Source organism: Vicugna pacos, chromosome 2 (assembly GCF_048564905.1).
Source record: "Vicugna pacos chromosome 2, VicPac4, whole genome shotgun sequence".
NCBI lineage: Eukaryota > Metazoa > Chordata > Mammalia > Artiodactyla > Camelidae > Vicugna > Vicugna pacos.
The window spans coordinates 37,872,524-37,897,354 of record NC_132988.1 but is presented as its reverse complement, the minus strand read 5'-3'; the positions used below and the strand labels follow the sequence as shown (position 1 = coordinate 37,897,354).

The window sequence follows — 24,831 nt, the reverse complement described above, 5'->3', positions numbered from 1 at the left end:
AGGGCTTTGAGGAAGAATAACACAGAAGGAGGTGAAGCACTCTTCTCAATGCACCTTATCGGGATACACACTATCAACACGACTTCCAACTCACGCTGATATTTCTTACCTGGCCCAGGTAGTGCTTGCAAGATTTCTCCAATGGAAAGTTATGCTTTCCCCTCTTGCCTTACCCTACCCTTTGAAAGCAAGTAACTAAGCACAGCCCATATGCAAGACAATGTTGGGGGAGGGAAGAGGGATTAAACTCCACCTCCTGGAAAGAACCATCTTTTGAAAATAAATATAAAACTTACTCAATTCCTGAAAAACATACTGAGTACCTCAAAGCATTTGACAATGTAATTTAGTGCCCATTTAATGTGAGTCACCCTGCTTAGTTAGGCACCTCAAATAAGCGTTAGACACAGTCCTTCACCACGAGGAGTTTATAACATGATAAAGTACCACAAGAAAACTGCTGGTTAAGTAGTATAGTGTCACAAAAAGGGAGAAATCAAATTCACTTGGTGTAATGAAAAGTTTCATAGAACAAGAGATATTTAAAAATGCAAAGTATTTAAAGCTGAGTAGGATTCTGACAGATGAAAACAGATGGAAATTCAGCATCCACTAATGATAAAAAAAAAAACTCTCAACAAAGCGGGTATAGAGGAAATGTACCTCAACATAATGAACACCATGTATATCAAGCCCACAGCTCACATCATACTTAATGGTGGAAAGCTGAAAACTCTTCCTCTAAAATGAGAAACAAGACAACCAATAAACTCATAGTACAATCTGCCAGTTATAAAGTAAATAAGTCCTGGGGATATAGCGTACAACATAGTGGCTATAGTTAATAATTCTGTACTGCATATTTGAAAACTGCTAAAAAAGTAAATCTTAAAAGTTCTCCTAAGAAAAAAAATGTAACTATGTATGAGGGTGGAGGTTAACTAGACTTACTGTGATGATCATTTCACAATAGTATGAGATCATTATGTTGTACACCTAATATAACTGTTCTGTCAACTTTAGGAAGAAAAATGGGATTGGAAAAAATAGATGGGAAATATGTGGGAAGACATTCAAGATGGAGAAAAGGGCATAAACAAAAATACGACGGTTCTCGCTCTTTCATGCAGTGTTTTAGCACTTTAATCCAATGGAAACATTGATTTTAAATCTTCAGTAAATCTTAATAGCTTGGGATAAGTGGCTGGTATGAGCTGCAGTTGAGTCCCCCAAAATTTATTATGAAGTCCTAAACCCCAGTACTGATAATATGGCTGTATTTGGAGACAAGGTCTTTAAAAAGATAATTAAGGTTAAATGAGATCATTAGGACAGGCTCTAAACTAATATGATTGGTGTCCTTATTAGAAGGTATTAAGATAAAGAAAGACACGGAGGGAAGAGGATGTGAAGAAACAGGGTCATCCACAGGCCAAGGAGAGTTCTCTAAAGAAACAAAACTATAGGCAGCTTGATCTTAGACTTCTAATCTTCAGAACAGTGAGAAAATAAATTTGTTGTCTAAGCCAGTCACTCTGTGGTATTTTGTATACCAGCCTCAGCAAAATAACACAGATGGTCAGTTAGAGATTCTAAATAAAATCTAATTTGGCAAAACTTCTCACTGTGATTTGGTATTTAAGCCTTGTTACTGAATAGTCCTTTCCATTGACTAGTTAGATGAAGACAGTGAAGTAAGGTGAAGTTAGAGAAAGAAAGATATGGTAAGATAAGGTCAGCCTTAGAAAAAGCTTTAATGCTATCAAATTAAAATTTGTCCCACAAACTTGTCCATTCCAACCCTAACCATAACAGCAACTTTTGCCCTTACTAATTAAATTCTTCCCACCAGAAAAGTATGTAGTGATTCTATGAAGCTTCGTGGATCTCTACTGTAGCACTTCATTCACCAGACCTCTTGAAAACATTACCCATTACAACTGCTGCAACGTAGTGCCCCAAATGGTCCACTAAATAAAAGTGTTACCCAGATCCTCTTTTTTTGTTTTCACACCGGAGGAAAATAAAATGGTAAAGTAAAAAATAAAAGAAGTGGCATTTAATGAGCACATGCCTAAGGCTAAAAATATTCCTACACATCTGTAATTCCCCTTTACAAGCAGCAGCGCTACCATTTCTCTAACTGCACTCTGAGAAACGCACGGCAGGGGAGGTAAGAGCAGGCAGGCGCTGGCTTTCAAGAGCCGACGGAAGCTCAGGAGCGGCTACACGCCGACCACAAACTGGGGTCACAGGGCAACACGGAAAAGCGTACAGACGCACGGAAATGGGTCTCCCGCACACTCGTCCGGTCTAACATCCTTTCCTTTTCCTATTCTTGTGTTTACAAAAGTCGGCGAGGCTTTCCCTAAGAGACTAGACTCCCCCAAACCAAAAATAAACGAAAAAAAAATAAAATAAAACAAAAACTGACTGCAGACCATTGGACACCTGCCCTTCAGAACAGCAATTTCAAGGGAAGACGAAGGATACGGAGTTTTTTAGCAGAGAGGCAAAAAACAATACAGCTAGTTCCATCTAAATTAACCTACCAAAAGGGTAAGAAGCAGAGAACTATCGAACCTGGTGTTTCGGTAACAATGGTGACCGCTAAGGTAACTACCCTGAAGTAAACAGGAAATAGCACAACCGTTCCACTTTCTTCATTCAGCGGGTGCCCGCCCTCGTCAGGATTTCTTGGTCTCGCGAGAACTTTCTGGCAGCTCTGTGTGCGCATGCGTCGGAATCGGAGGCCAGGTGAGCAGCACAGATCAAGAGGCTAGGCGGGGGAGGTGAAGAGGCGGAGGAAGGGGCGGGGCCACCAGGAAGGCGGCGGCCCACAGATGGGGGTGGGACGTGGCGGGCTTGGGGTTGGGGTGGCTGGGCGGAGAGAGAAAGCGCGTTGGCCGCGCTCCTCGCGGCGCTTCCCCGGAATAGCGTCATCAGCTCTATAAGAGAGCGTGTGCAGAAGGGCTCGCTCTTTTACATCCGGGGAGCGTCTAGTTTAGGTTAAGGTACGCGTTCGTGTTTTGTGCGCTAAAATACTTGGGAAGGAACTTTTTGTCTTAGTTTAAGATGCAGGAGATTCAGCAATCTTGTAGTGGTAGGTCGAGGTCAGTTTTGGAAAGCCTGAGTAGACTGAGACGTCCCTTAGTTCGCTCGGCAGCCACGTGCAGCCCGGGGAGCTGAGTCGGAAGCCTAGCGCGCGTGGGCCGTGGGCCCTCGGGCAAGGGTTAAATGCAGCTGATGCCTCCGGTGTAGAAGTCGTTAGCTCTGCTGTCGGTGTCATGTGGCCATCTTGAATCGCCTCTGCCACTATTTAATAGTAACACCGTGCCCTGATGACCCGCCAGTTTGATCCAGGTGGTGAGTAGTATCTGCAGTTGTGCTTGCTGATCGTTCCTGGGATTATGGATCTCCATGTGTCTTTGGGACCTGTCAGCTGTGGCAGTCTCCCTTCCTAGCCATGGAAGAGCATATTCTTGTTTATTGGCAAAGCTGTCACCATTTAATTGGTATCAGATTCTGACTTGCACAAGTAACATTCTTCACTTTTAAAACCTGGAGGTTGCTAGATTATTGGGCATACATCTAACTGTTGTTCACATGTTTCTAGGAACCTGAACTAATTGTTCCTGTGAGAGATGGAAGACATAACAAGGTATGTTCCCTTTTTATTTTTTTCTGTTCATATTTCTTAGCTAACCTGAAACCTGTAGTGCTAAGGATTTGAAAGGCCAAAATTGACCCATTTTGTAATTTGAAAGAGTAAATGTCCAACTAAATAGAAGGTAACTAAAATAGCTGCCAAGATCTCAGCACCGTGAGTTAAGTACACAAAACAGTTTTACAAAGCTGGTTTTTCTTTTGCAGATACCAAGAAATCCAAAGCAGCATGGGTGAAGTCTTATTTAGCATCCTGTGGTGCACTGCCAAACGATTTTAAATATCAGCAGCTTGGGGACCAAGTGTGGCGAGTAATGTTCTGGAAACTATTTTCAGTATAGTCCTGAATATTATTTGTAAGTAATGTGGTATTTAAAGTGTAGAATAAATGAGTGCTTCCTTGTCATAACTAAATAAAAAAATGCTTGATTTGTATAGATAATCAGTGTTCCCTGACTGAATGATTAATAAGTGCAAAGATAGTTAGAAATAGTGGACAGACTACCTTCTGTTCTACTCTGGAAGTAGCATGAATATTGTTGTAAGGTATTTCAGCATTAGGGGGAAACGCTTATACATAAAAACCAGGTTACCCCTAAGGGAGAGAGCACAGTCATTTTATACCACACAGACAATTAAGGGAACTATGCATGAAACGCTATGCATTTTATTTACACAAATGTTCACTGAACACTAGTATCTTTAAAAGTCACACTTAAATATTTCACAAGAAAAAATTGGCTATAATGAAGGCATATTTTACAGACCAATATTCTACTTTAAGGTTGAGCAAACTGCAGGCTGCCTGTTAATTACCTGTCCTTTAAGTTTGCCAATCTTGGGTCTAACATTTCAATATGAACATTGCCTATACCAGCACTGTAATTTAACTAGAAGGGTGGCCCGTGAGAAAGCCTTGATAAAATAAATTTTCTCACTTGTATTGCACGTTTTTCCCAAGCCCTTGTGCAAGTGTGCACCCCTCAATAAGTCTAGAGGCAAATTCTTACAAAGTTTATCCTTTATCAGATTCATGAGCTTTCACAAACATTTTCATGCTATTTTACCTGGCATAGTATTACAGTTCTGTAAGAGGTAACCTATAAAGCACTTTTAGGTTAGCACCAGTTTTTTATAAAGCTATAAATTTACAAAAAGGACACAATTTGCAGAAAGGAAAGAGGTGAAGTCCCTCCATGGTGGATTAGCCATTTAAGAGGATTGTGTAACCCGTCTTAATGTTAGTTTGCACTCACCTCTTTACGTATTTTTACGCATCTATAATTTAGATATACAAAAATTGTTTGAAATTATCTGGGATTTTGGGACGGATATAAGATATTAGGAATCATTCTCACCTCTGAGGAGGATTACTCAAGTATCCCAAGGGGCTTATCTTCTATATTTGGGCAGACTGCACTGCTACCAAGAATGGCCCTGTAGAGGTGCACAATTTCCCTTAGGACAGAACTGTTGTGAGGGAGTTGGGGGAACACCGCTGTCGGCATTGGGGCTCCTTCCTGTTCTGGAGCTTGGATTCAAAGCCTTCCATCAGCTGCCTCACCTTGACCTCTTAAGCTTTTGCAAACCAGGGGTAGTATAAAATCTTGGCAAATTGCCAACGAGGTTCATGGCCACCCAATGCATTGCCTAGCACATTATATGAATTAAGTTATTTTAGAGCTTTCCCCACTATCCAGGCAGGTAAAGCATTTTTAAAGGTGTATTTTTATTAGATGGGACTGTACCAGAATAGTCTTGGGAAATCTGCAGGTTGAAGTCAGTTACCCGAAAGTTGCAATAGATGGCACTCTTGTATCATAGTCTGGAAAATGGCAGCTGCTAAGGAAATACTTGCTTTACTAAGCTATAAAATTTGAAGTGATTAAAAGTAATCAGCAAATGATGCTGGCAAATAAGGTGGATAAGTTAGGCTGTGTATTTAACAACTTGAAGGCATTATTCTTTTATTTTGTTACCAGAATTTTTCTAAATTTTACCAGCAACATAGAAGGTGGCTAGAATGTTCTGTTTGCTATAGTGCTTGGTACAAAGGTTTCATTCAGGAATGTTTTGTGACACTGATCCTGTTCTAGTCTAGGTTTATAATGGAATTCCTTTACCTTTTTGGCCCTTGATTTCCTCACCTGACAAAGGCTAGAGAAACCCAGCGTGTAGATTTCTTGTCAGCCTTTTGAAAAAACTGAGCTCAAAAATTAAACAGGAAAACAGTCCCTCTTATTTTGAGTGTAGTAAGAGTATTTTTTTAATCAAATGTGAGCTCTTAATATGAATATATATCGATTCCATTATGAAGGGAGTTCTCAATTCACAGATGTAAAAACAGCCTTACTGTACAATCAGTATACAGTAATGTGTGGGAGATGCTGAGAAAGAGACAAGACTCGAATGAGAATAATGGGTTTAGTCTTGTTTGAAACTAGTTTGTGTAGGCAACAATGCTACTTTCAGGATAATTGGTACTACACTGAGGTATCTGTAACCAAAATGTTCACAAATTCTTAAAAGCAGCAAAGGGTACATAACTTATCACAACACAGACATGGATCTCAGTTCCCATTAGTTGGTATCTCTGACTGCTAATGTTGAAAACTCTCCAACAGACTCTTCAAATATTACTGAGGTTTCCTTGAAGGATTTACAGTTTGGTGACACTTTTTATCCAAGGTACAAAGGCTGACACTTTTGTGTAAACACCAGGGGAATCCTTGACTCCACAGCCATACCCCCAGGAGGTCACCCCATACACAACCCAGCTCTCTCCTGAACGTTCACACATGAGTGGTCCTCCACTGTCTCCCTGGCAGCTGTCCACGCGTTTGTGTTCATGGAGGTTTCCAGCACAGAGCATCCTTCCTGTGAACCGGCCCTTATAACGGTGTGCGCAAAACCGCTTCGGAAGTAAGGGGATGGCTGCTTGTTGTAGAGTTCTTGAGTAGGCTCGTCCTATACAGACGCAATAAAGTGAGTCAGATTCCAGCTGAAGTTGCCTGACACACATGAGCTGAACACTATACTCCTCAGGGATGGTGGGGGGTTGTGAAGGAGAAAACCCAAGTGGGTTGGATTCCTCCACTTAAACCTCAGCAGCTCTGCTTTCGTCTATTCATTATTTAGGAATCCTCCATAAGATTTAGTTTGATAAAGAGCTCCATTACCAAAAAACCCAAAGCCCTTTGTTGGGATAGCTACATCAAAGTCATCTGGGAAACCTTTTTAAAATGTGACAGCCAGGCTGCTGGTAGGGGTAGGGCCTGAGCTCTAATGGGAACAACAGTGCCCTCAGGATACAAATCCAAATTCCATGTATGCATCTTGCTAGGCAGAATTTCCAAACTAAGCCTAAATCCCTTAAAGATTTTGCTATCCATTGGACACCCAAATATGTGGATAACCCAGGACACAGAAAGGTGCCCAGATCTTTGTTCCTTTGTGTTATTTATGTTACCTGTGTCTCCCCATCCTGTTATGTAACAATTGGAGGCTGTTTTCTGTGGCCTCTCTCTCCAGAGTGGCAAACAGGCCGGCAAAACATGGCTGCTGAACCTGGCGCACTGCTCTTCTGGTCCTTGCAGTCTAACCAGCGCGATGTCGTAGTCACTGCTGTCCGGTCGATACGCCCGGTGAATCACAATCTGCTGAACTCCGATCTCTTCTTCAAACTCCTCCGGCACCAGAGTGTGATAATCCCCAACCCGGACAGCATAGTTCCTAGTGCTGTTGCCGTACCTGAAGGGCAGAGAGAGCAAACGGGAGGCTTGTTTCAGAGGCTGAAAATCTGTCATTGTCAGCCAGGAAGGTTAACAGAGATACTTGGAAGGCTCTCTTCCAAATCATTAACCCCTTTTATAAGTTTAACCTTTCTTTCCATTTCTCTGCTCTCGCCCTCATCCTCTAAACCCACTGTCGTCTTTTTTTTCCTTCATTTCACTAATCCAGGTTACCTACTGTCTTAATTCTTTTCTGAGAAGCAGCAAATGTGGAAGATGTATGAAAAGTAAAGGGTAATCATTAACCTGTCATTTCCCCACCATGAAAAAGGATCAAAACAGGAACAAATACAGGCAAAATTATCACCCTGTATTTGCTGTCGTCATTCTTCTGTCATTTCCAAGGTTGTTAGTTCATCATGAAGTTCCATGAGGGCAGAAACCACGTCTGATCTAACTGTATCCCCCACAAAGCGCTTAGCACAATCCACCTGACTCCCCTTTCCTGTGAACTGAATGCAAACCAAAACTCTATCTTCAGGGAAACATATTCCCAATGTGTTTTCATCCCTTAAGTCTTCTTTGGGACATCACCTCCACGAGACCTACTTTGACACTCAATTGAAATTGCGACCCACCCTTGTTTATCCTACCATTCCCCAGTATATTCCCAATATCCTTAATCTGATCTACTTTAACTTTTTTTTTTAAACACTGCTTTCTAACAAACTACCTAACTTGCTATTTATTGTATGTCTTGTTCTTAAATACCTAGAATGGTGATACCAGTTACGCAGGAATGCAGCACACGTTTGTTGATTTAGTGAATGAATGAATGGACGAATGTATATTTTTAATGTATGTGTCTTTTCTCCATAGGAACTATTCAATTAAAATAGCAACACAATATTTACTTAACTGATAGTTCTCAGCCAGTTTTTCAACCAATATACCTTGATTCTGATACATCTGCCTAGAGCAGTTTCTCAACCTCAGCACTACTGACATCAGAGACCAGATTACTCTTGGTGGTAGGGGACTGTCTGGTGCACTGCAGGATGTTTAGAAGCATCCCTCAGTAGCGTGCACACTCGAATATACACACACACCCCCTAAACATGTCTCCAGACATTGACAGATGTCCCGTAGGCTGCAAATTGTCCCCAGCTGAGAACCACCAACCTAGAATGCATAATGCAGCCCACCTCCTGATCACTTCCTCTTTCTCCCTGAAGAGTACAGCCCCTTGCTAAGGGAGCAAGCCCCCTCTACCACTACTCAAAACATTCTCAATGACTTAATTCCCAACACTTCTCCCTTTCAGCTCCCTAACTTCCTGAGCTACAGGGAGTGTATTCATTCAGCCCCCCACCTAGAGCTAATATTCAGCAAATACTACAAATCTATAAAGTCTCAATTTCAAGCATCTCAAACTTGACTGACTACCTCTTATCTTCACAGTTTTACAACTCTACGGTTCTTCGGCCCCATTGGACTTAAGTCTTTCCACCCCACCAGTTGTTCCATTTCAATCTCACTCTCACACCCTTCTTACCAGGCTTGGAGTCCACAATCACTGTTTTGCAAACACTCAGTCCTTCCTTTTATCTACCAAAACTCCGACTCTGTTTTCATCAACTCACCACCTACTTTCTGCTAGCATCCGACTGTTGAAAGGGACAAACATACATGTAACAGCTCTCATCTTAATTTTTTTTAATCAAAACTTCAGTGTCTTCTACTGGATATAAGGCCTGTACTTGAATGTGAATTTGGAGAAGTGGTATTCAAAAGCTGAAATTTTCTAGTGACTGCCTAGTCTAAATAAAACCTTTCATTTACTCCTATAATATTACTGGAAGTTGTAAGTTCTAAGCCCTAGGTGGGGTTCTGGCAACATTGCAACATAAAAAGTGATTTTCTTAACTACACACAGTTTTGAATACTCAGTATGAAAAAAGAATATAAAATATGTTTTATAGATAACTAAATAGATAAGAATATCAAATACTTCAATTTCTATATTATATTTTGCAATGATAATATTTTGGATATACTGAGTTAAATATATCATTAATATTAATTTCATCCATTTGGTTTTTTTATCTTTTAAGGTAGCTGCTAGAAAATTTACAGTTAACATACATGATTTGTGTTTGTGGCTCACATCATATTTCTACTAGACAGCACTGGCCTAGAGAAATAGTTTGGCATTAGCTAGGCATCCTATTTTATTATGTTTCTTTAATGCAGACTCTTAGATTGCTTGTAACTAAGCTTGAGTTATGAGACGTTCCCTTTATATGTTAACTTTTTATATCCTTGGAGATAATTACATTACTGTTTAGCTAAAAAAAAAGTTTATTGCAACAATATTTTCCATTCTTTGAAAAAGCTGTGACATTTAGCTAAAATAATCCTTGCATCTAAACTGGCTGTATAAATATTTCCTACATTATCAAAATATTGGGTCTTTAGCCAGTGAACAAAGAAATAGGATGTTACCACAGCAACGAAATTTATTTTCTTAAATATGCCAGTTTTAAAGTCTTGGACAATCTTGCCTTAATGTCACTTCATGCTTGGATTACTGCAACAGTCTGCTCAATGGCCTTGCTTCTTCAAGGTTTAACTTTTTCAAGCCATCCTTAAAGTTTGAACTCCTTAAATGATATACAAATCCATCCAAGAATGGCCCTTGTCCACCTCTCTGATACCACCCTGGTCTCTGTGCTCCTGTCATTTTATGTCATTTTAGTGGCTTGAAGAAGTGTCTCACAAACCTGTCCTTATTCAAACTATTGGCAGTATTACCACCCCCTTCCTAATCTGGCAAAAACTGATTTTATTTTTTAAGTCTCAAGATCTCCTGGGAGGCTCTTCCTGCCCTGCCTGAACACTGGCCAGTCCTTCTTTTGGACACTCCCAGTAGCACCGTCATAGCATTTATAAAAGTTTCTAGGACTTGTTAAGATGTCAGGTCTCCCCAGTTAAACGCTCCAAAAGTGTAAGGACTGTGTTGTGCTCACTTTTGTATCCTCAGCACCAATCAAACTGCTTGGCACAGAGAAAGCTCCTAAGGAATGTATATTAGATGACTTCTTTTGGAAGACACGTATGTCCACATACATACGCTCTCATCCCTAACTTAACTAAAAGACACTTCCTCACCAAGTTATAACAACACCATCACAAAAGTTTGTATTAAAAAAAAAAAGCCCCCATAGAGATACAATGTTCTCATCAATGCTGGCTGTTCATCAGAATCACCTGTACTACTTTTAAGGGTACAGATGTCCAAGCCACACAAACTCTGAGAATATTAAATTGATAGGGCTGACGTAGGGCCATAGGTGATTCAGATTCACAGTCAGGCTTGAGAACCACTGAACCAAAGACTCAAAGGCACGGGCATAACTCCTGCCCCGTCATGCCTGGAATTTCACAGGGTGAAGTGAGCATCCTGAGAGACTACAAATAGACTGTAAAAACGCAAACACCATACGCATTCCATACATATACTGCATTCTCAGATCAAGCAGATTTCAGCAGTTATTTTTTTAGTATGCCCCCGTATTAATATGCCCACCAATCAGAAGTTGATATTAAACTGAGAATAAAAGTAAAATATTTGCCTGACAAGAAAGAAAAGTGCACCATTCTTGTCAAATGAACTTCCTTATTAGTATCTATCTATACTTTTAAAGTTGTCCTGAGTTAAGGAAACGGACCAGCTAAACCTAAGCAGTGATTCCCACACTCCTTTCACTCCAGTTGTTCTCAGACTAGATTTACGCTTGGAATTTGAAGAGCAAGACAGGATGAGTTTGCTAACCAAGTATTTGTCTTCTCGTGTCACCTCTCCTAGTGGGTGTGATTATTCACTTCAAGGATAAGACTTTGGCTGAGGTTCCCCGTATGGCTGTGGACTTGAAAGCACTTACTAAGGTTCTAGGGTTCTCAGGAAAACATATCAGGGTATCCTCTTTTTCAATGTATTTTAGGGTCTTCCTGGTTGAGCTTGTGTTGTTTTGATAGCCTTTATTATATTCAAAAATTCTTCTAAAACAAACATTTCAGGTTCTGGCTGACATACCATTCAGTTGTTTGCTTTGCTGAAATGCCTTCAACTCCTCCTCAGATAAAAATTGGATGAAATTCCCAGACAAGGCTGAGCAAGGAGGATTTGAGACACAGCAGTTAGTAAAATCCACTATCCCAACTTCTCTGAGAGTTTAGAGTTAAAATAAACAACAACAAACATTTCTAGAATTAAAAATAGAAGAGTTAATTCAGGCTGCAGGGTCATTATCTCTATATGATTTCTCTACATAGATTCATCTCTACAAAAAGCCAGTGCACATCTGCTACTACTAGAATCTGTTTTTCTCTGTTGCCTGGATGAAACTCAAAAAGCAGTTGACTGAAGTTGCTTGTGTAAGTGGTTCCAGTTGCTTAGGGAGCAGTGACCTCTGCAGAACCTTGCACTGTCCACTATATATATGTAGTGTGTGTTGGGGAAATGGTTTTAGCATGATTGGTGTCATGATGCATAAATCACCGAAGACCATGTTCCGAAGAACTCTACCATCTACCAGGTCATGGTGGAACATATGTAGATTACCTGGCACATTTTGTTCTTAAAAAGTAAGTCCCATTACCTCTGTGGCTCATCCTTCTAATTATAATGTCTAATAATCTAGATATTTCCAATTTTAAGAGGAACAGTCTGACATTTCCAGCTTCTCCGGTTTTCTAGGCTAAAAGTCAAAAAGATAAAATTAGGTAAAACTATATTCTTGACCAAATTTGCAGAAGAATTACAGAAATAAAAGAGTCCTTGTTTCAGGTACATTATGCCCTCCAAAATGGTGTTTGTTATTAGAATAAGCAATTAAAAGAAATTAGTTTAACATTCAGGAATTTTTCTGTGAATTATATTGCCCTACCACCATAGAGAGAGGGTCATTTTATGGTACTTGTAGTCATGATTTAGAGTAGAAAATAGCCAAAGTGAGCAATTTATATTGTGCAAGATTTACAGAGCAACTACAAAAAAAAAAATTTATCCAAGTTTCCACCTCAAATTGCCAATGGGATACTGCATTCCAAAGTCTGTATTACATTAACACTAAGAAAAATGTGAAAAATGAGGGAGAAGGCCTTTAAATGGTGATTCACCAACTACCTCTACCTCTACCATTTCCTGGAGAATATATCCCCACTGTCTTTGACAACTAGTCTGCCAATGTTATGGTAAATGGAAAGCCGGAGAACCCAGGCTTATGGGACACAGCTGGACAAGAAGACAGTGACTGACTGTGTCCCTTCTCCTACTCACAGATGTTTTCTTAATTTGCTTTTCTCTTCCGGGTCCTGCAACATTTGAAAATGGTTATGCAGATTGGTATCCTGAAGTGTGACACCACTGTCCCAACACTCCTATCATCCTGGTGCGGATGAAGCCTGAATTTAGGGATGCTAAAAGCACAACTGAGAAACTGAAGGAGAAGAAACTAACCCCATCACCTACCCGCAGGGTTCAGCCGTGGCCAAGGAGATTGGTGCTGTAAAATACCTGGAGGGCTCGGCACTCATGCAGCGAGGCCTCAAGACAGTGTTTGATGAAGCTTTCAAGAGGTTTGCTGCCCACCTCCCGTCAAGAAGAGGAAGAGAAAATGCCTGCTATTGTAAATGTCTGGTCCCCTCTCCTGCCCTGCCCCATCCCCTGGGAACCTCTGTAGGCTTTGCTCCAACAGTGGAGCCTTTGCACTCAATGCCAAGTTTTTGTTACAGATTAGTTTTTCCATAAAACCATTTTGAACCAATCAGTCATTTTTAGGTTTTGTTTGTTTAATGTGTAAGAGTTCAAACTTTCACATTCTATTAAAGTTTAGCCCTAAAATTAAAAAAAAAAAAGAAGTTGGCATAAATGAATGCTTTGGACACCTCACAGTATATGAAATCTATGAACATAGAGCTGGATTCCTAGAACTCCGTGAGCCTTCCAATAAAGAACCCTCATCCTAGAAAGAGAGTACTCTATAGACGATGACTGTAACAAGACAGTGGGTGTGACTAACTGTCTTCTGAGTTCATCCTCCCCAGGCCGTCATTCCTACATTGTTCTGATAGGATTACATAAAAGAGTGACTACTCTACAAAGGGAAAACAAATAAACCTAAAAAACTGTTAGCCCACAGACTAAAACAACACAGAGGGTGACGGGAATCTACGCCTTATTGTTCAGAAATGGCTGTTCAGGAGGACTGGTCTATATCATCGCTGCAAGAATTAGGCACCAAAGCAATCCCGATGAACAAGAAACTGCTTTATGCATTGAAGTCCAGTTAAAGCAGTAGACATACACATAGAAAGAAAAAGGGAGTGAGAGAGCTAATTGCAAAATGTGAAATCTAAATCCCCTACCAGTGGGCCTTAAGTTAGACTCCCGAGAAATCTAAAAGAAAGGTAACCTCTCAGAACCTGACTTCACAGCTTCTGCACTACAGTGTCTACAGTTCCAGAGGAAATCTATCTAGTTTTGCAAATTCCAGAGTTTCTGATGATTGATTAAAGGAGGGTTGTTTTAATCTAAAGTCCCTGAACCCAGAAGACAAAATTTGGAGCTTGTTCTAATCACTGGTAACTAACTGTCTTTATGGCTTTCAATAAACTTACTGCAATAAAGATGTGAGCTGTAGCCTCCTTAGGCACTTCAAAACAAGTCTATGAAATCTGGTAAAGGTTACAGACTAAGTCAGATGGATATATAACATACTTGGAAAACAATTATCTCTCTACTCACATTAAAAAAGTCTCGCACTCTATCCAAAGCACATCAAAACGCTGCATATCATAATCTGCTCTCTGCTTTTTAATCAACTGTCTGTATTTTGTACTGTGCAGACAATGGGAAGAAATTCAGAATGACATATGGAAGGAGTTATCTGTTGAGCTAGGTTTCAAATACCACCATTCTCTGCAGAGTTCAACATTCTTAAATATATCCACTATCTGGCAACTGAGCCCGCACTCCCATCATGCAGCAACCATTTAGGAGGGTCTACTATGTGCCAAGTAAGATACCAGACACTTGGTTTACAAACACAAATGAGATGATTACTGACTTTAAGCAATAATCTAGAAGGAGCTGGACAAGGGAGGAATAATGACACGTAAACAAGCCAACCCAAAAATGCACCTTTAAAAAAAAAAAAAACCTCAACTCAAAAGTCAGATCAAAGTTTTCAGCCTCAAGTGGAATTCTTGGGCAATTTCCTTACTTTCATACTTTAAGCCTTGAACCCCTAAATCTCTAACTTTTAGAAGGGAAAGAATTACTCAAAAGACGAGGAGTCTTGAACAAGGGAAGATAATCTAAATTGAAGGTACTGAAATATTTCACAAAAAGTCTAAGCCCAAGACAGGCTTCTGTTTCTCTGCAGTTTCCTACCTTATTCTTCTCCACTAGTAGGTGGAATAAAATCATCCTGCATTCCCTGTCTTTGCTAATAGTAATATTTGATTCCTTTTTTTGAACCCCAACATTTGTTCTGAATGTTACAGTTTATAAAATGCTTCCACATACTTTGCAAATCATTTGTTCCTCACTGGGGAACATTATTGCCTTCACTCTACCAATGAGAAAGCTGAGGCTCCAAGATGTTAAAATAACTTCCACAAAGTTAAACAATTACCAGCTGGAGGAACTAGCACTGCAACCTTGGTCTTGATGGCCGGATCCAAGGCTCTGGTTACCCAGTACCAAGTCCTATGATTTCTATCAGTGTCTCTCCCTTCCCTCCTTCTCTTTTCTACCTTTCATCATTATTGCAACAGCCTTATACCCAGTCTCCCTCCTGTTCCTCCCACAGTGAGTCTTAATTGCTTGGTAATGTGGATCACTTTAAGTCACTCCAGGAAAAGGCATATAAGCATGCATGCAAATATTTTTCATATAATTTGAAGCTCGTTCACAGACCCCTAAATTAGTGACCTTGCTTTCCCCCCTCAGATCTATCCCCTACATCTCCAAATGACTCATCTCCTAAAACTCCTCTTTGATCATAGTTCAAGGCTCAAAAACCTTTAGTGGTTTCCCAAGGCCTAGGAAAGGAAACAAAGATTCACTACCCTGGCATTCCAGATCTCTCCTTTCCTCTTAGTGCAAGTCCACTACACAAATTCCAGGTCCGCTGTCCTAACTAATACCTGCCATCCCTCAACTACGCTTCATGCTTCCTCACTACGTGCTCAACATTACACGTTATCTACATGCAGCCTCTCTGCCTGAACAGACTCCATAACAGAACCCACTCTTCCTCCCACATATAGCCCATTCCATCTTTGAACTGTCCCAATGCTAAAGAAATAAAAAGTAAACAACAGACTTCTCTCCTATGTTAAAACAAAAATTATCGCCCCATTAGCATCTGTGGTATTTGAAGCAACAGGTAGCGAATTTAATCTGGTTCCACACAATCTCTCCTTTCTGCTTGCCTTCCTTGGTGCATCTCGTCACTTTTTCATGGACGGCACTCAGAATGGAGCACAGTTCTCTCCATTTGATAGACAGCTTCAATAATTATCAATATTTCCCAAGCACTGGTATATATTTTTAAATAGCGAAATTCAAGCTGAGGAAGTGGCCATTAGCCGGGGCCCACAAAAAAGGACAGGACAGGAGAAAGGACAGCAGATTCTAGAGCAGGTGATGCCACTAGGAGCCGTGTAACTGGCACACTTTCTCTGCGTGGCATCCCCTCTGAACCGGGAAGACTTCAGACTGGACTAATAAAATGTTTGGGGCAAACGGAAATACTCAGGATGCAACCTGACTCTCCAGAAGGTATGAACAGAGAAATCTAAAACATCAAGAAGATCTAAAGGATGTAAAACTCACATCAAAACACTAAAAATCAAAACACTAAAATTGGACTCCCGATTCTTCAGCATTCATAATCAAATCACCTGAGGTCTCTTCTGATTCTGGGAGGAGATGATTTCATCCTCAGATATGCTCTTGGGAGGAAGCACTAACATAGCCTCTCCTCCAAAAACCTATCTTCTCTTCTCCCTAAATCTAGACTTTGCTTTAACACCAGGGTCCCAAGTGGCCTCCCAGGAGCTCTCGTGGCTCCTTCTGTTCCCTCCCTCGTTCCCACAGTGTGGCCGGCACAGACAGAAAGGCCTATAGCCTGGCTTTGACACCCCAAGTGTCTATCATGCTGGAGCGCAGGAAGGGGCTGGAAGTACTGGTAAATAAGAGCCAAACTGAGTCGTCTGGAAAGGTGGGCACGTACCTCTTGAAGCAGTGTGCTGCCGTAAGGACCCAGCAGCTACTCAGGAGCGTGGCCCCGCAGAGCAGCCTGCCATCTGCATGGGATGACCTCAGCCGCAGGGACACTTGCCAAGGCCAACCACCCCTAAGCCAAAAGGAAGCCACACATCAGTAAAAGGCAGAAAAGCAACCACTAAAACAATGACTCGGAAGGCTTGCAGGTGGGAGGAAAGGAGTATAAAAAGGACTCAAGGGTGCAGGACCCCTTCCTGCTTTGAGAAGGATGCCCCTACAACTTTGAGCAGATCCCACGGAAGATTTGCTTATAGCGTCTGTATGCACCCCACCCATCTCCAACCCCCTTTAGAGACAATTTCTGTCTTCTTGATATTTCATGGTTTGAAGCAGATCTTCCCTCCTCACTCAACCTCACCTAAGCAGCCTGAAGAAGTATTTAATAAGCAAAGTGCTTGTTTTCCTTTAGTAAATTCAATAAATTAAAAAATTACGTTAAAATAAGTCAAGTCCAAGACAACTATATTCTTAACTAAATAAATTTTGTACTTAAACATTTTTTTCAGACATCCTGTTAAATTAGTTTGTTTCTGACATACAACTTTTCAGCAACCCATCCATCTCATAAATCAGGGAATAGTGATTTGAAGAACAGAGTCTATAAAAAGCAAACATAAGCCAAGGATGGTGAAATTCTCAGTGTAATCTGTATTTAATTTAGGAAATAAAATAAGTAAAATACCTTATTTAATAGTAGAAAGCCCCCCAGTTCATAACCTGGTATGTATATAAATAACTCTGTAATACAGAAAATCTCCTCTGAAGAAGCTTTTACCGTAAAGAATTTTTCCCACCAATGATCCGCTTCTGCCGACGGTGCAATAATCTCAAACCACAAACAGACGACAGGGACTCTGAAGCAGAAAGAGGTTTTTAATCAAACTTGCATACTGCTCACAGTGGGGTAAAGACAAGCAACACAATCCCCTGTTGCTTCTTCCTCAAGTTTAAAATGCCTTCTCTCTTCAAATCCTTACAATAAAAATTAAAACTGTTTTTTTCATTTAACCAAGGTAATGATGACCTGCAAGTAGACAAGGAACTTTCTGAGGTTTTCCACAATCAGCTCTGAAGAGGTCTAACAGGCTGCTGAATGGTGGGGCCCCATCCAGTACATCATCCTTATGGGTACCCGCACCTCCTCCTCTGCTGATTATACAGACTGTCCGGCAGTTCAGAAATGCGAAACAAAACAAGAGGGCTACCAGAGGCAATGACGCTCTGAATTCACAGACAGCACTCTTCCAAGCCATAAACAAATGTAACTCAGAGGAGCAGAGTATATTCCCAGGGTGGAATTCTGAGATAAATTTACATTTACTCACAGAGCATACTGATATATAGAAAGGCTTGACTAAGCCAGTGTAAGTGGCAGACTGTATTTAAGGCAGATGACCAATAACCAATGGCTTGAGTTTGAATCACTTCATAGAAGTTACTAGGTGTTAAGCCTCCACCCAAAATCAACGAGTTAATAAGCCAGATTCAGTAATTCAGCTGGTCTAAGATGAAATATTTTTACTTGACAAATGGAAACATTAGGACCATGGAAAGATATCACGTATTGCTACAAGTCTAGGAAAACAAGTGTATTAATAACGTGAGAATAAACTCGGCATTTCATACTTTAAAATAGGTTTACATAGAAATACGGTAAAAAAATGTACAATGATTGAATCTTTATGTTTCTCTACTGCTTAAGAAATTTTACATAGCCCCAAAAATTAGTTATGCTCACTTTGTGACTGTAGTTTAAATTATTGAAGGACATTTAATAAATTAAGTTATAATCAGTACTTAGAAAAAACTGACTTACCAAGTAAAATTTATTATATAGCTATTTAATATACATATAAATATTTATATATAAAACAAAGCAGAAAGCATAAAGGGTTGAAAGTATTCTCTATACTCAAAAGACACTCAGATAGTGAAGAATCATATTAACAACATCCAACTTATTTATTGCATTGTCTTTAATGGTTGTTAAAAGATGACAGAAAAAGAATGCTCAGATATAGATGCATTTGATTTTAAGAAAATCTTATATATCAAAATTGTGAACTTTCAATCCACATAAGTGATTGTTCTTTTCATAAAATATAACCATAGACTTTTCCAAATAGCTAGTTTTTTCCCTTTTCTGTTTAAAGCAGTATTTATTTGTTTTATAAAAATTGAACTCAGAGCTTTTAACTCCACTATTTATATAAGTATGAAACATTCATTACTATATTATATTAAAGATTACTTCTCATTTTCCTTATAAAATCTGAGAATAAAACCTACAAAAAATAATTTCTTTTGCAATGAATTTTAAAATTATCCCTGTTGTTTACGATACTAGTAAGAGCAGAAGTGCCTTTCTATGATTCATCTTTAAATTTTCATTACTTTCTTTCTTTTCATGATGTAAATATCAATTCTGAATCTTCAAGGATACTAACAAGTTTGACAGTTTTATTATATTCAAAGATGGAAGGTTTAGAAATGACTGAAAATGTCAAAAGGCGGCAATCCCAGAGATTACAAAATCCTGTAAACTCACTCTTTGCCCTGAACCCTGCTCTCTCTGTAAGTCTCACCTAGGCAAGTTTTTGTCAAGAGCCACTGTCTCCAAATAACTAGCAGGAGGAACAAGGGTCTGAATATATTCTTACAAAAGGGGATGTTTGTTATCAAAATACTGTTTACAATAATAAAGTGAGGATTAGTGTTCTTTGACTTGTAGAGGCCCCAGAAGGCTTACCTTTATTGCTGTTACCTGATGCTTTCTTGCCAAAATAATCACAAATAACTCCTGCATCTTCACTGTGGCGGCAGTTGTGTCTTCCGATATCTTGTTTGATACAGTCAGCCAGGGACCTCTCATTTCCTGTGCACTTCACATTATCCACATGGATGGGTCCTTTTCCTTCCCCAAAATAAGCCATGGTCCTCGCTCTGGCAGGACCCCTGGAAACAGAGCATTCTTGAGGATGTGGAGAATCAAGTCAATCATACATTTGAATAAATCACAGCATATATTCTCATTCTATTATTTCTTAACTTTTATACATTGAAATTATATCTATATGTGCTTAAAAAACATTTATTTCATAACTGTTAAGAAAAGCTAAAGAGAGATAATAACTACACATTCTTTGTTTTCATAACCCACAGCCTCTTGATTACATCTTAGCTTCTGCTTAGAATGTCATACTTAATGGCATGTGAAAAAGTCACAGTAAGAGGGGGTGGAGGGATAAATTGGGAGTTCAGGATTTGCAGATACTCTATATAAAATAGATGAACCAGCAAGGTCCCACTGTACAGCTCAGAGAACTATATTCAGTACCTTGTAATAGTCTATAATGAAAAAGAATATGAAAAGGAAAATATATGTGTTACAACTCAATCACTATGCTGTACATCAGAAATTAATACAACACTGTAAACTGACTATACTTCAATAAAAAATTTTAATAAAAAATGTTTAAACAGAAAAATAAGAAACAAACAAAAAATTCATGTAGTCTTGAACCCTAGTTTAAGCAGGAAAAAAATTGTCTCCAAATTTTCTACTCCCTTCCTGAGCATAATACTCTCTTAAAATTGATATAATATTTCCAAGAAAATAATGAGAATTAAATAATTACTTAGGGAGCTAAGAATTTTAAAGCCTGTTTTAGAAGTAAAAAAGTACAATTTTTAACTGAGGAAGAGAAAACCAGAAATCATTAATAAATTATTTACTTTTGGTAAAAGCTTTTTTTTTCTGTTTTTTAAAATAATATATTACTTCTCTTTAGATATCTAAAAACAAAAGCTTTTTAATGAGTTATTTCAAACTAATACCATATTCGAAACTCAATTCCTGATCAGTTAATGCGTAATTACGAATGGTAAGGTTTCAAGATTTGAATTATAGGAAAATTGTCCTTATAACCTCATTAGGGAAAGATTTATTAAACAAAACATAGATGGAATATCTTAAATTAAAAGACTGATAAATTTCAAAAAAAAAATTTAATTAAGAACGCCACTTTGATAAAAACCACCCAAAGGAAAGTGAAAAGACAAATATAAAAGTTGATGAGTATATTTGCAATACATGTTTACATATATATTTGCTGGTGAATACATTCTCTAATAGAGGGGAATAGCATATAATATACAAATAATTATCAAATCTCATTTAAAAAATAAAAAAAAACAACAACCCGATAGAAAAACAGGCAAAAGACAAGTTTTAAATCAAAGAAACTGTCTTATTAAAACTGACAATTTGGACCAGATTTCTAACATCAAAATAGATTCTACTTAATGAAGATAAGGTTAGTATACTTTCCTTACAGTTATGCAAGGAACTCAGGCAAAGTAGTTTATTGATATGGATTATCTGAGGAATTTGCTTGAATAATCCCCTTTCAGCAATGAGACTTGGCCTCACATGCTTGTAGTTGGCAGCACATTCATTTCAAAAATATACCCCGTTATGGGAGAGTGGTAGAGTGTATGCTTAGCATACACAAGGGCCTGGGTTCAATCCTCAGTACCTCCTCTAAAAGTAAATAAGTAAGTAAACCTAATTACCTCCCCCTCCAAAAGAAAAACCAAACAAAAAATAAATAAATTCAAAAGTACACCCTGTCATTTCTTCTGTATTGGTAACTGCTACTATGACATAATTACAAGTAAAAATAAGATTTAACCCATCAGAAATGCTCGGTCATGCAAGATCCCTGTCCCCAACAGGTGACTCTAAAGGTACTCTTGAAGTAAATCCTTTTTTATACAAAACTCTTTTAATAGCTTTATAAGTAATAAAAGCTCATTTTATCAAATTTGCAAAATAAAAGTATAAAAAAATCCCAACACACTGCTAATATTTAGGTACACATTTATGGGGAAAATACTAACTATAATTTTTAATGGTTAAAAAAATTCTTTGTACAAATTAGTGGATCTCAAACTAAGTAGGTCTTAGATCTAGTATTTAACAAGCCCCAGGAGATTCTTATGCAGGTGGTTCTGCATCAAACTTTAGTGCAGAAAAAATAGAATTTATTTCCCTACTGTTGCACACTGACTTTTAAAATTTTAGATTTCTTATAATTATATACATCCTTATATAAAATCTTGGTGGACAGCTGAGATTTCTTCCCAGAAGTGGAATTTTTATTCAACAGGTATAAACATTTTTTAGTGTTCTGGATATATACTGTTAAATACAGGGCACATCTTTGGAAAGCAAATTATACATCTGAAATGTTATAATTAAAATGTAACAATTTTTAAAAAGGTGTTTTCTGTTTTACTTTGTCTATCAGAGTTCTCATCTGTCTGGTATATATTTCTGTTTAGTGTTAATAAAGGATCTAGCTTTATTTTGGGCCCAAAAGTAGTTGTCCCAGTAACTTCCTACTGATTTAAAGGGCTTTTTAATTTACTTATTTACTATGCACATAAGTACCCAAGCCATTTCTTGGTCTTTATAGTTTAGTAATTAGCTACACGTTAGAATTACCTTGGGAGCTTTTAAAATAAAGCAAAACCTGACCCCAACCTGATGTCAATTAAAGTAGCATTACGACCTCAAGTAAAGTGGGAGTGGGGCCAGACATGGGTAATATTTTTTAAATCCCAAAATGATTTCAATGAACAACCGAGACTGTTAACCACCGCTGTAGTTGGCATCATTGATGTCTTTGCCTACTCCTGCGCCAACATCACACGAATTTGATTTCAGGTGAATTTGGAGGTCAAGTCACCCTCCCCAGCCAGCCAACACCCACATCAAGAAAAACAAAAGATCTCTAGGAGGATAGCACCTCATTCAATGTTTAGATTAATTTCTATTTTGTCTTCCCATTCAGGGTTGTGGTGTATCACTTACGAAGTCTTCTAGCTTTAGGAAAGATTTAGTTTTTTTTTTCACATAGACCTCAATTCTTGTGAAGTTTATTCCTTATTTTTTTTTAATTTTGAATCTTCTATAAATGAGATTTTTTTTTATTTTTATTTTCTCCATTACATATAGGAACACTATTGCTTTTTTAAAAACATTTATATTTTATATTGTTGCATTAATAAACATTAGCTCTAGTGTCTTTCCAGTTGTTTCTCTGGGGTTTCCTAGGTGAACAATCATATTAGTCATATAACAGTTTTGGCTTTTTCTTTAATACCAATACCTCAATTCTTAATGATTCATGAAATTGGAGCTCCAGACAATATTGAGTCATTACAGTAATAGCAGGTACACTTATTTTATTCCTATTTGATGCTTGTCTGTGATATAGAGTCAAAGTAGTTTTATTTTATTCTCAGCTTCCTAAGGGATGTGATGAAGGAGTGCAGATTTTTATTGTATCTTTTCAAAATTATTAAGATGCTCATATTTGTTTTCATTTATAAACAACACACTCTAATATGTCTACTGAATGCCTCAGCTCAAAACATTCTTCTATACTTGCAATAGACTCTGTTTGTGGTATTGTTATCTAAATACACTGCTGAATTAAATTTGCTAATATTTTGTTTAAATTTTAGTGGTAGTGGGGTAATTAGGTTTATTATTTATATATTTAATGGAGGTACTGGGCACTGAACCCAGGACCTCATGCATGCTAGGCATGCACTCTGTCACTGAGCTGTACCATACCCACCTAGAATTTTTAATGTAGATTCATGAGATTGGGATAGTTTTCTTTTGCATATGTGTACCTATCTTGTCTAGTCTTGAAACAAAGTTATATTAGCCTCATAAAATGAATGGAAAGATTTTCATCTTTTTTTCTTCTTTTGCTCTACAATAATTTATATAACTCGAAACCATCTGTCTTAAAGATTGGTCAAAACTCTCCAGCAAAAAGTCAGAGTCATTTCTTCTGTGGTCATTCCTTCCTATCTTTTTTATCAATTTTTATAATTATATTTTTGTTGAAAATGTAGTTTCCGAGATAATTGTTCATTTCATCTAGATTTCCAAATTCATTAACTAAAAGTAGTTCACAGTACTCGACAATTTTTTTAACCTTCTGTGTATTTGTGCTTATATGCCTTTTCTCTAATGTCTACCTGTATTCTCTCCTTTTTTTTAATTGGAATTGCCAGAGTGCTATTTTATTAATCTTTTTTACAATGCAAATAGTTGCTGATATGTGCATGTAAATGTAAGCAACCTGAAATTCAAATAGGCATAATGTGAAGAAAATTAAAAATTAATAGCATCCTGAAACTAATCCTAGATGATTCCCGTCAGCTTGGGGAGTGAGAATGAGCAGAGGTAGAAAGTAACTAACAGCATGCTAAATGTCTTGATATTTTTCAGAAAAGGGAAGTTTTTGAAATGGGTAAGAAAATACGCCAGCATGTTTGCTAAAAATTTAAAGAGAATTCCTAGTAAAACAATAAGAATGCTGAAATTCCAAACCACTAGAGAAAGCAAGGAAAGAAAATAGAAAATTAGATTGCTTGCAACCTTCAAAAAACAGAAGGTTACACAAAGAACAGACAACACAGCATGATAAATAGCGTAAAAGTAGATGACGGGTGGAAGTAAACTGGTAGAAAATAAAATTAGACTCATTAAATAAAACAAAAGGATGATTTCTTAGCAATTTACCAATCAATGTATAGACTATGTATCACTTTAGATACATGACAAGTTGAGAACATTGTTAACTAACAAAAGTGCATAATTAAAGACATTCTCAATGATATAGTGAAATCTAATAAATTTTTCTTTGACTTTTTAAAAAATAATTAAGGACTCTGTCATCTGTACATAAAAGGGAAAGGACTTCTCGGTGGGCTACACGCATGCAGTAATTCACAGCTGAGAATTTCCACAAGACAATACGCTCTAATACATTAGTCGTTAAACTGGGTATTAAGGGCTCCTAGGAGTAGATGATGACTTTCCAAGGGATGTAAGGGCTTTACAGGAACCGATATGCAGATCAAGAAAATCTATGTGTATTCTCTCCTAAAACTGGTCTTGCTAAAGTCAAGATCAACCTCTCTGTCAAACTTTCCCTTTTCCCATTTCACAAAAGAAAGGCACCTCTTTCACTCATTCTATCTGATCAC

General features: G+C 38.2%; 1 protein-coding gene, 2 long non-coding RNA genes and 1 other non-coding gene across 8 annotated transcripts in view; 2 read left to right on the top strand and 2 right to left on the bottom strand.

The window, feature by feature from the left end:
* The window catches only part of LOC116285719 (uncharacterized), a 72,288-nt gene extending 69,377 nt beyond the window's left edge, over window positions 1-2,911 (bottom strand). The window contains exon 1 of one of the 2 annotated variants that reach the window (XR_012059331.1): window positions 2,553-2,911. This is a non-coding gene — a long non-coding RNA (uncharacterized lncRNA). The remainder of the gene's footprint in view (window positions 1-2,552) is intronic. The other variant, XR_012059335.1, reaches the window with a different exon arrangement.
* A 37-nt stretch (window positions 2,912-2,948) lies between these two features.
* Window positions 2,949-13,983, top strand: LOC140685871 (uncharacterized). Of its 4 annotated transcripts, XR_012059328.1 has the most exons (5): window positions 2,949-3,366; window positions 3,617-3,661; window positions 3,874-4,022; window positions 11,733-11,834; window positions 12,801-12,928. It is a non-coding gene; the product is annotated as an uncharacterized lncRNA (long non-coding RNA). The 4 variants fall into 4 exon arrangements; XR_012059323.1 differs by lacking the exons at window positions 11,733-11,834; window positions 12,801-12,928 and adding an exon at window positions 12,937-13,983 and having other exon boundaries at window positions 2,959-3,366; XR_012059320.1 differs by lacking the exon at window positions 11,733-11,834 and having other exon boundaries at window positions 2,960-3,366; window positions 12,801-12,937.
* On the top strand, window positions 3,417-3,547 carry LOC116276755 (small nucleolar RNA SNORA24). The gene has a single exon (XR_004186249.1). It is a non-coding gene; the product is annotated as a small nucleolar RNA SNORA24 (small nucleolar RNA).
* Window positions 4,302-24,831, bottom strand: part of PRSS12 (serine protease 12) — a 62,197-nt gene continuing 41,667 nt past the window's right edge. Inside the window, exons 9-13 of the mRNA XM_006213915.3 lie at window positions 19,505-19,710; window positions 17,531-17,609; window positions 16,703-16,825; window positions 7,136-7,416; window positions 4,302-6,633 (exon numbers count right to left, since the gene is read on the bottom strand). Of these exons, the coding sequence (XP_006213977.2) occupies window positions 6,326-6,633; window positions 7,136-7,416; window positions 16,703-16,825; window positions 17,531-17,609; window positions 19,505-19,710 (997 nt within the window). The 3' untranslated portion in view covers window positions 4,302-6,325. The remainder of the gene's footprint in view (window positions 6,634-7,135; window positions 7,417-16,702; window positions 16,826-17,530; window positions 17,610-19,504; window positions 19,711-24,831) is intronic.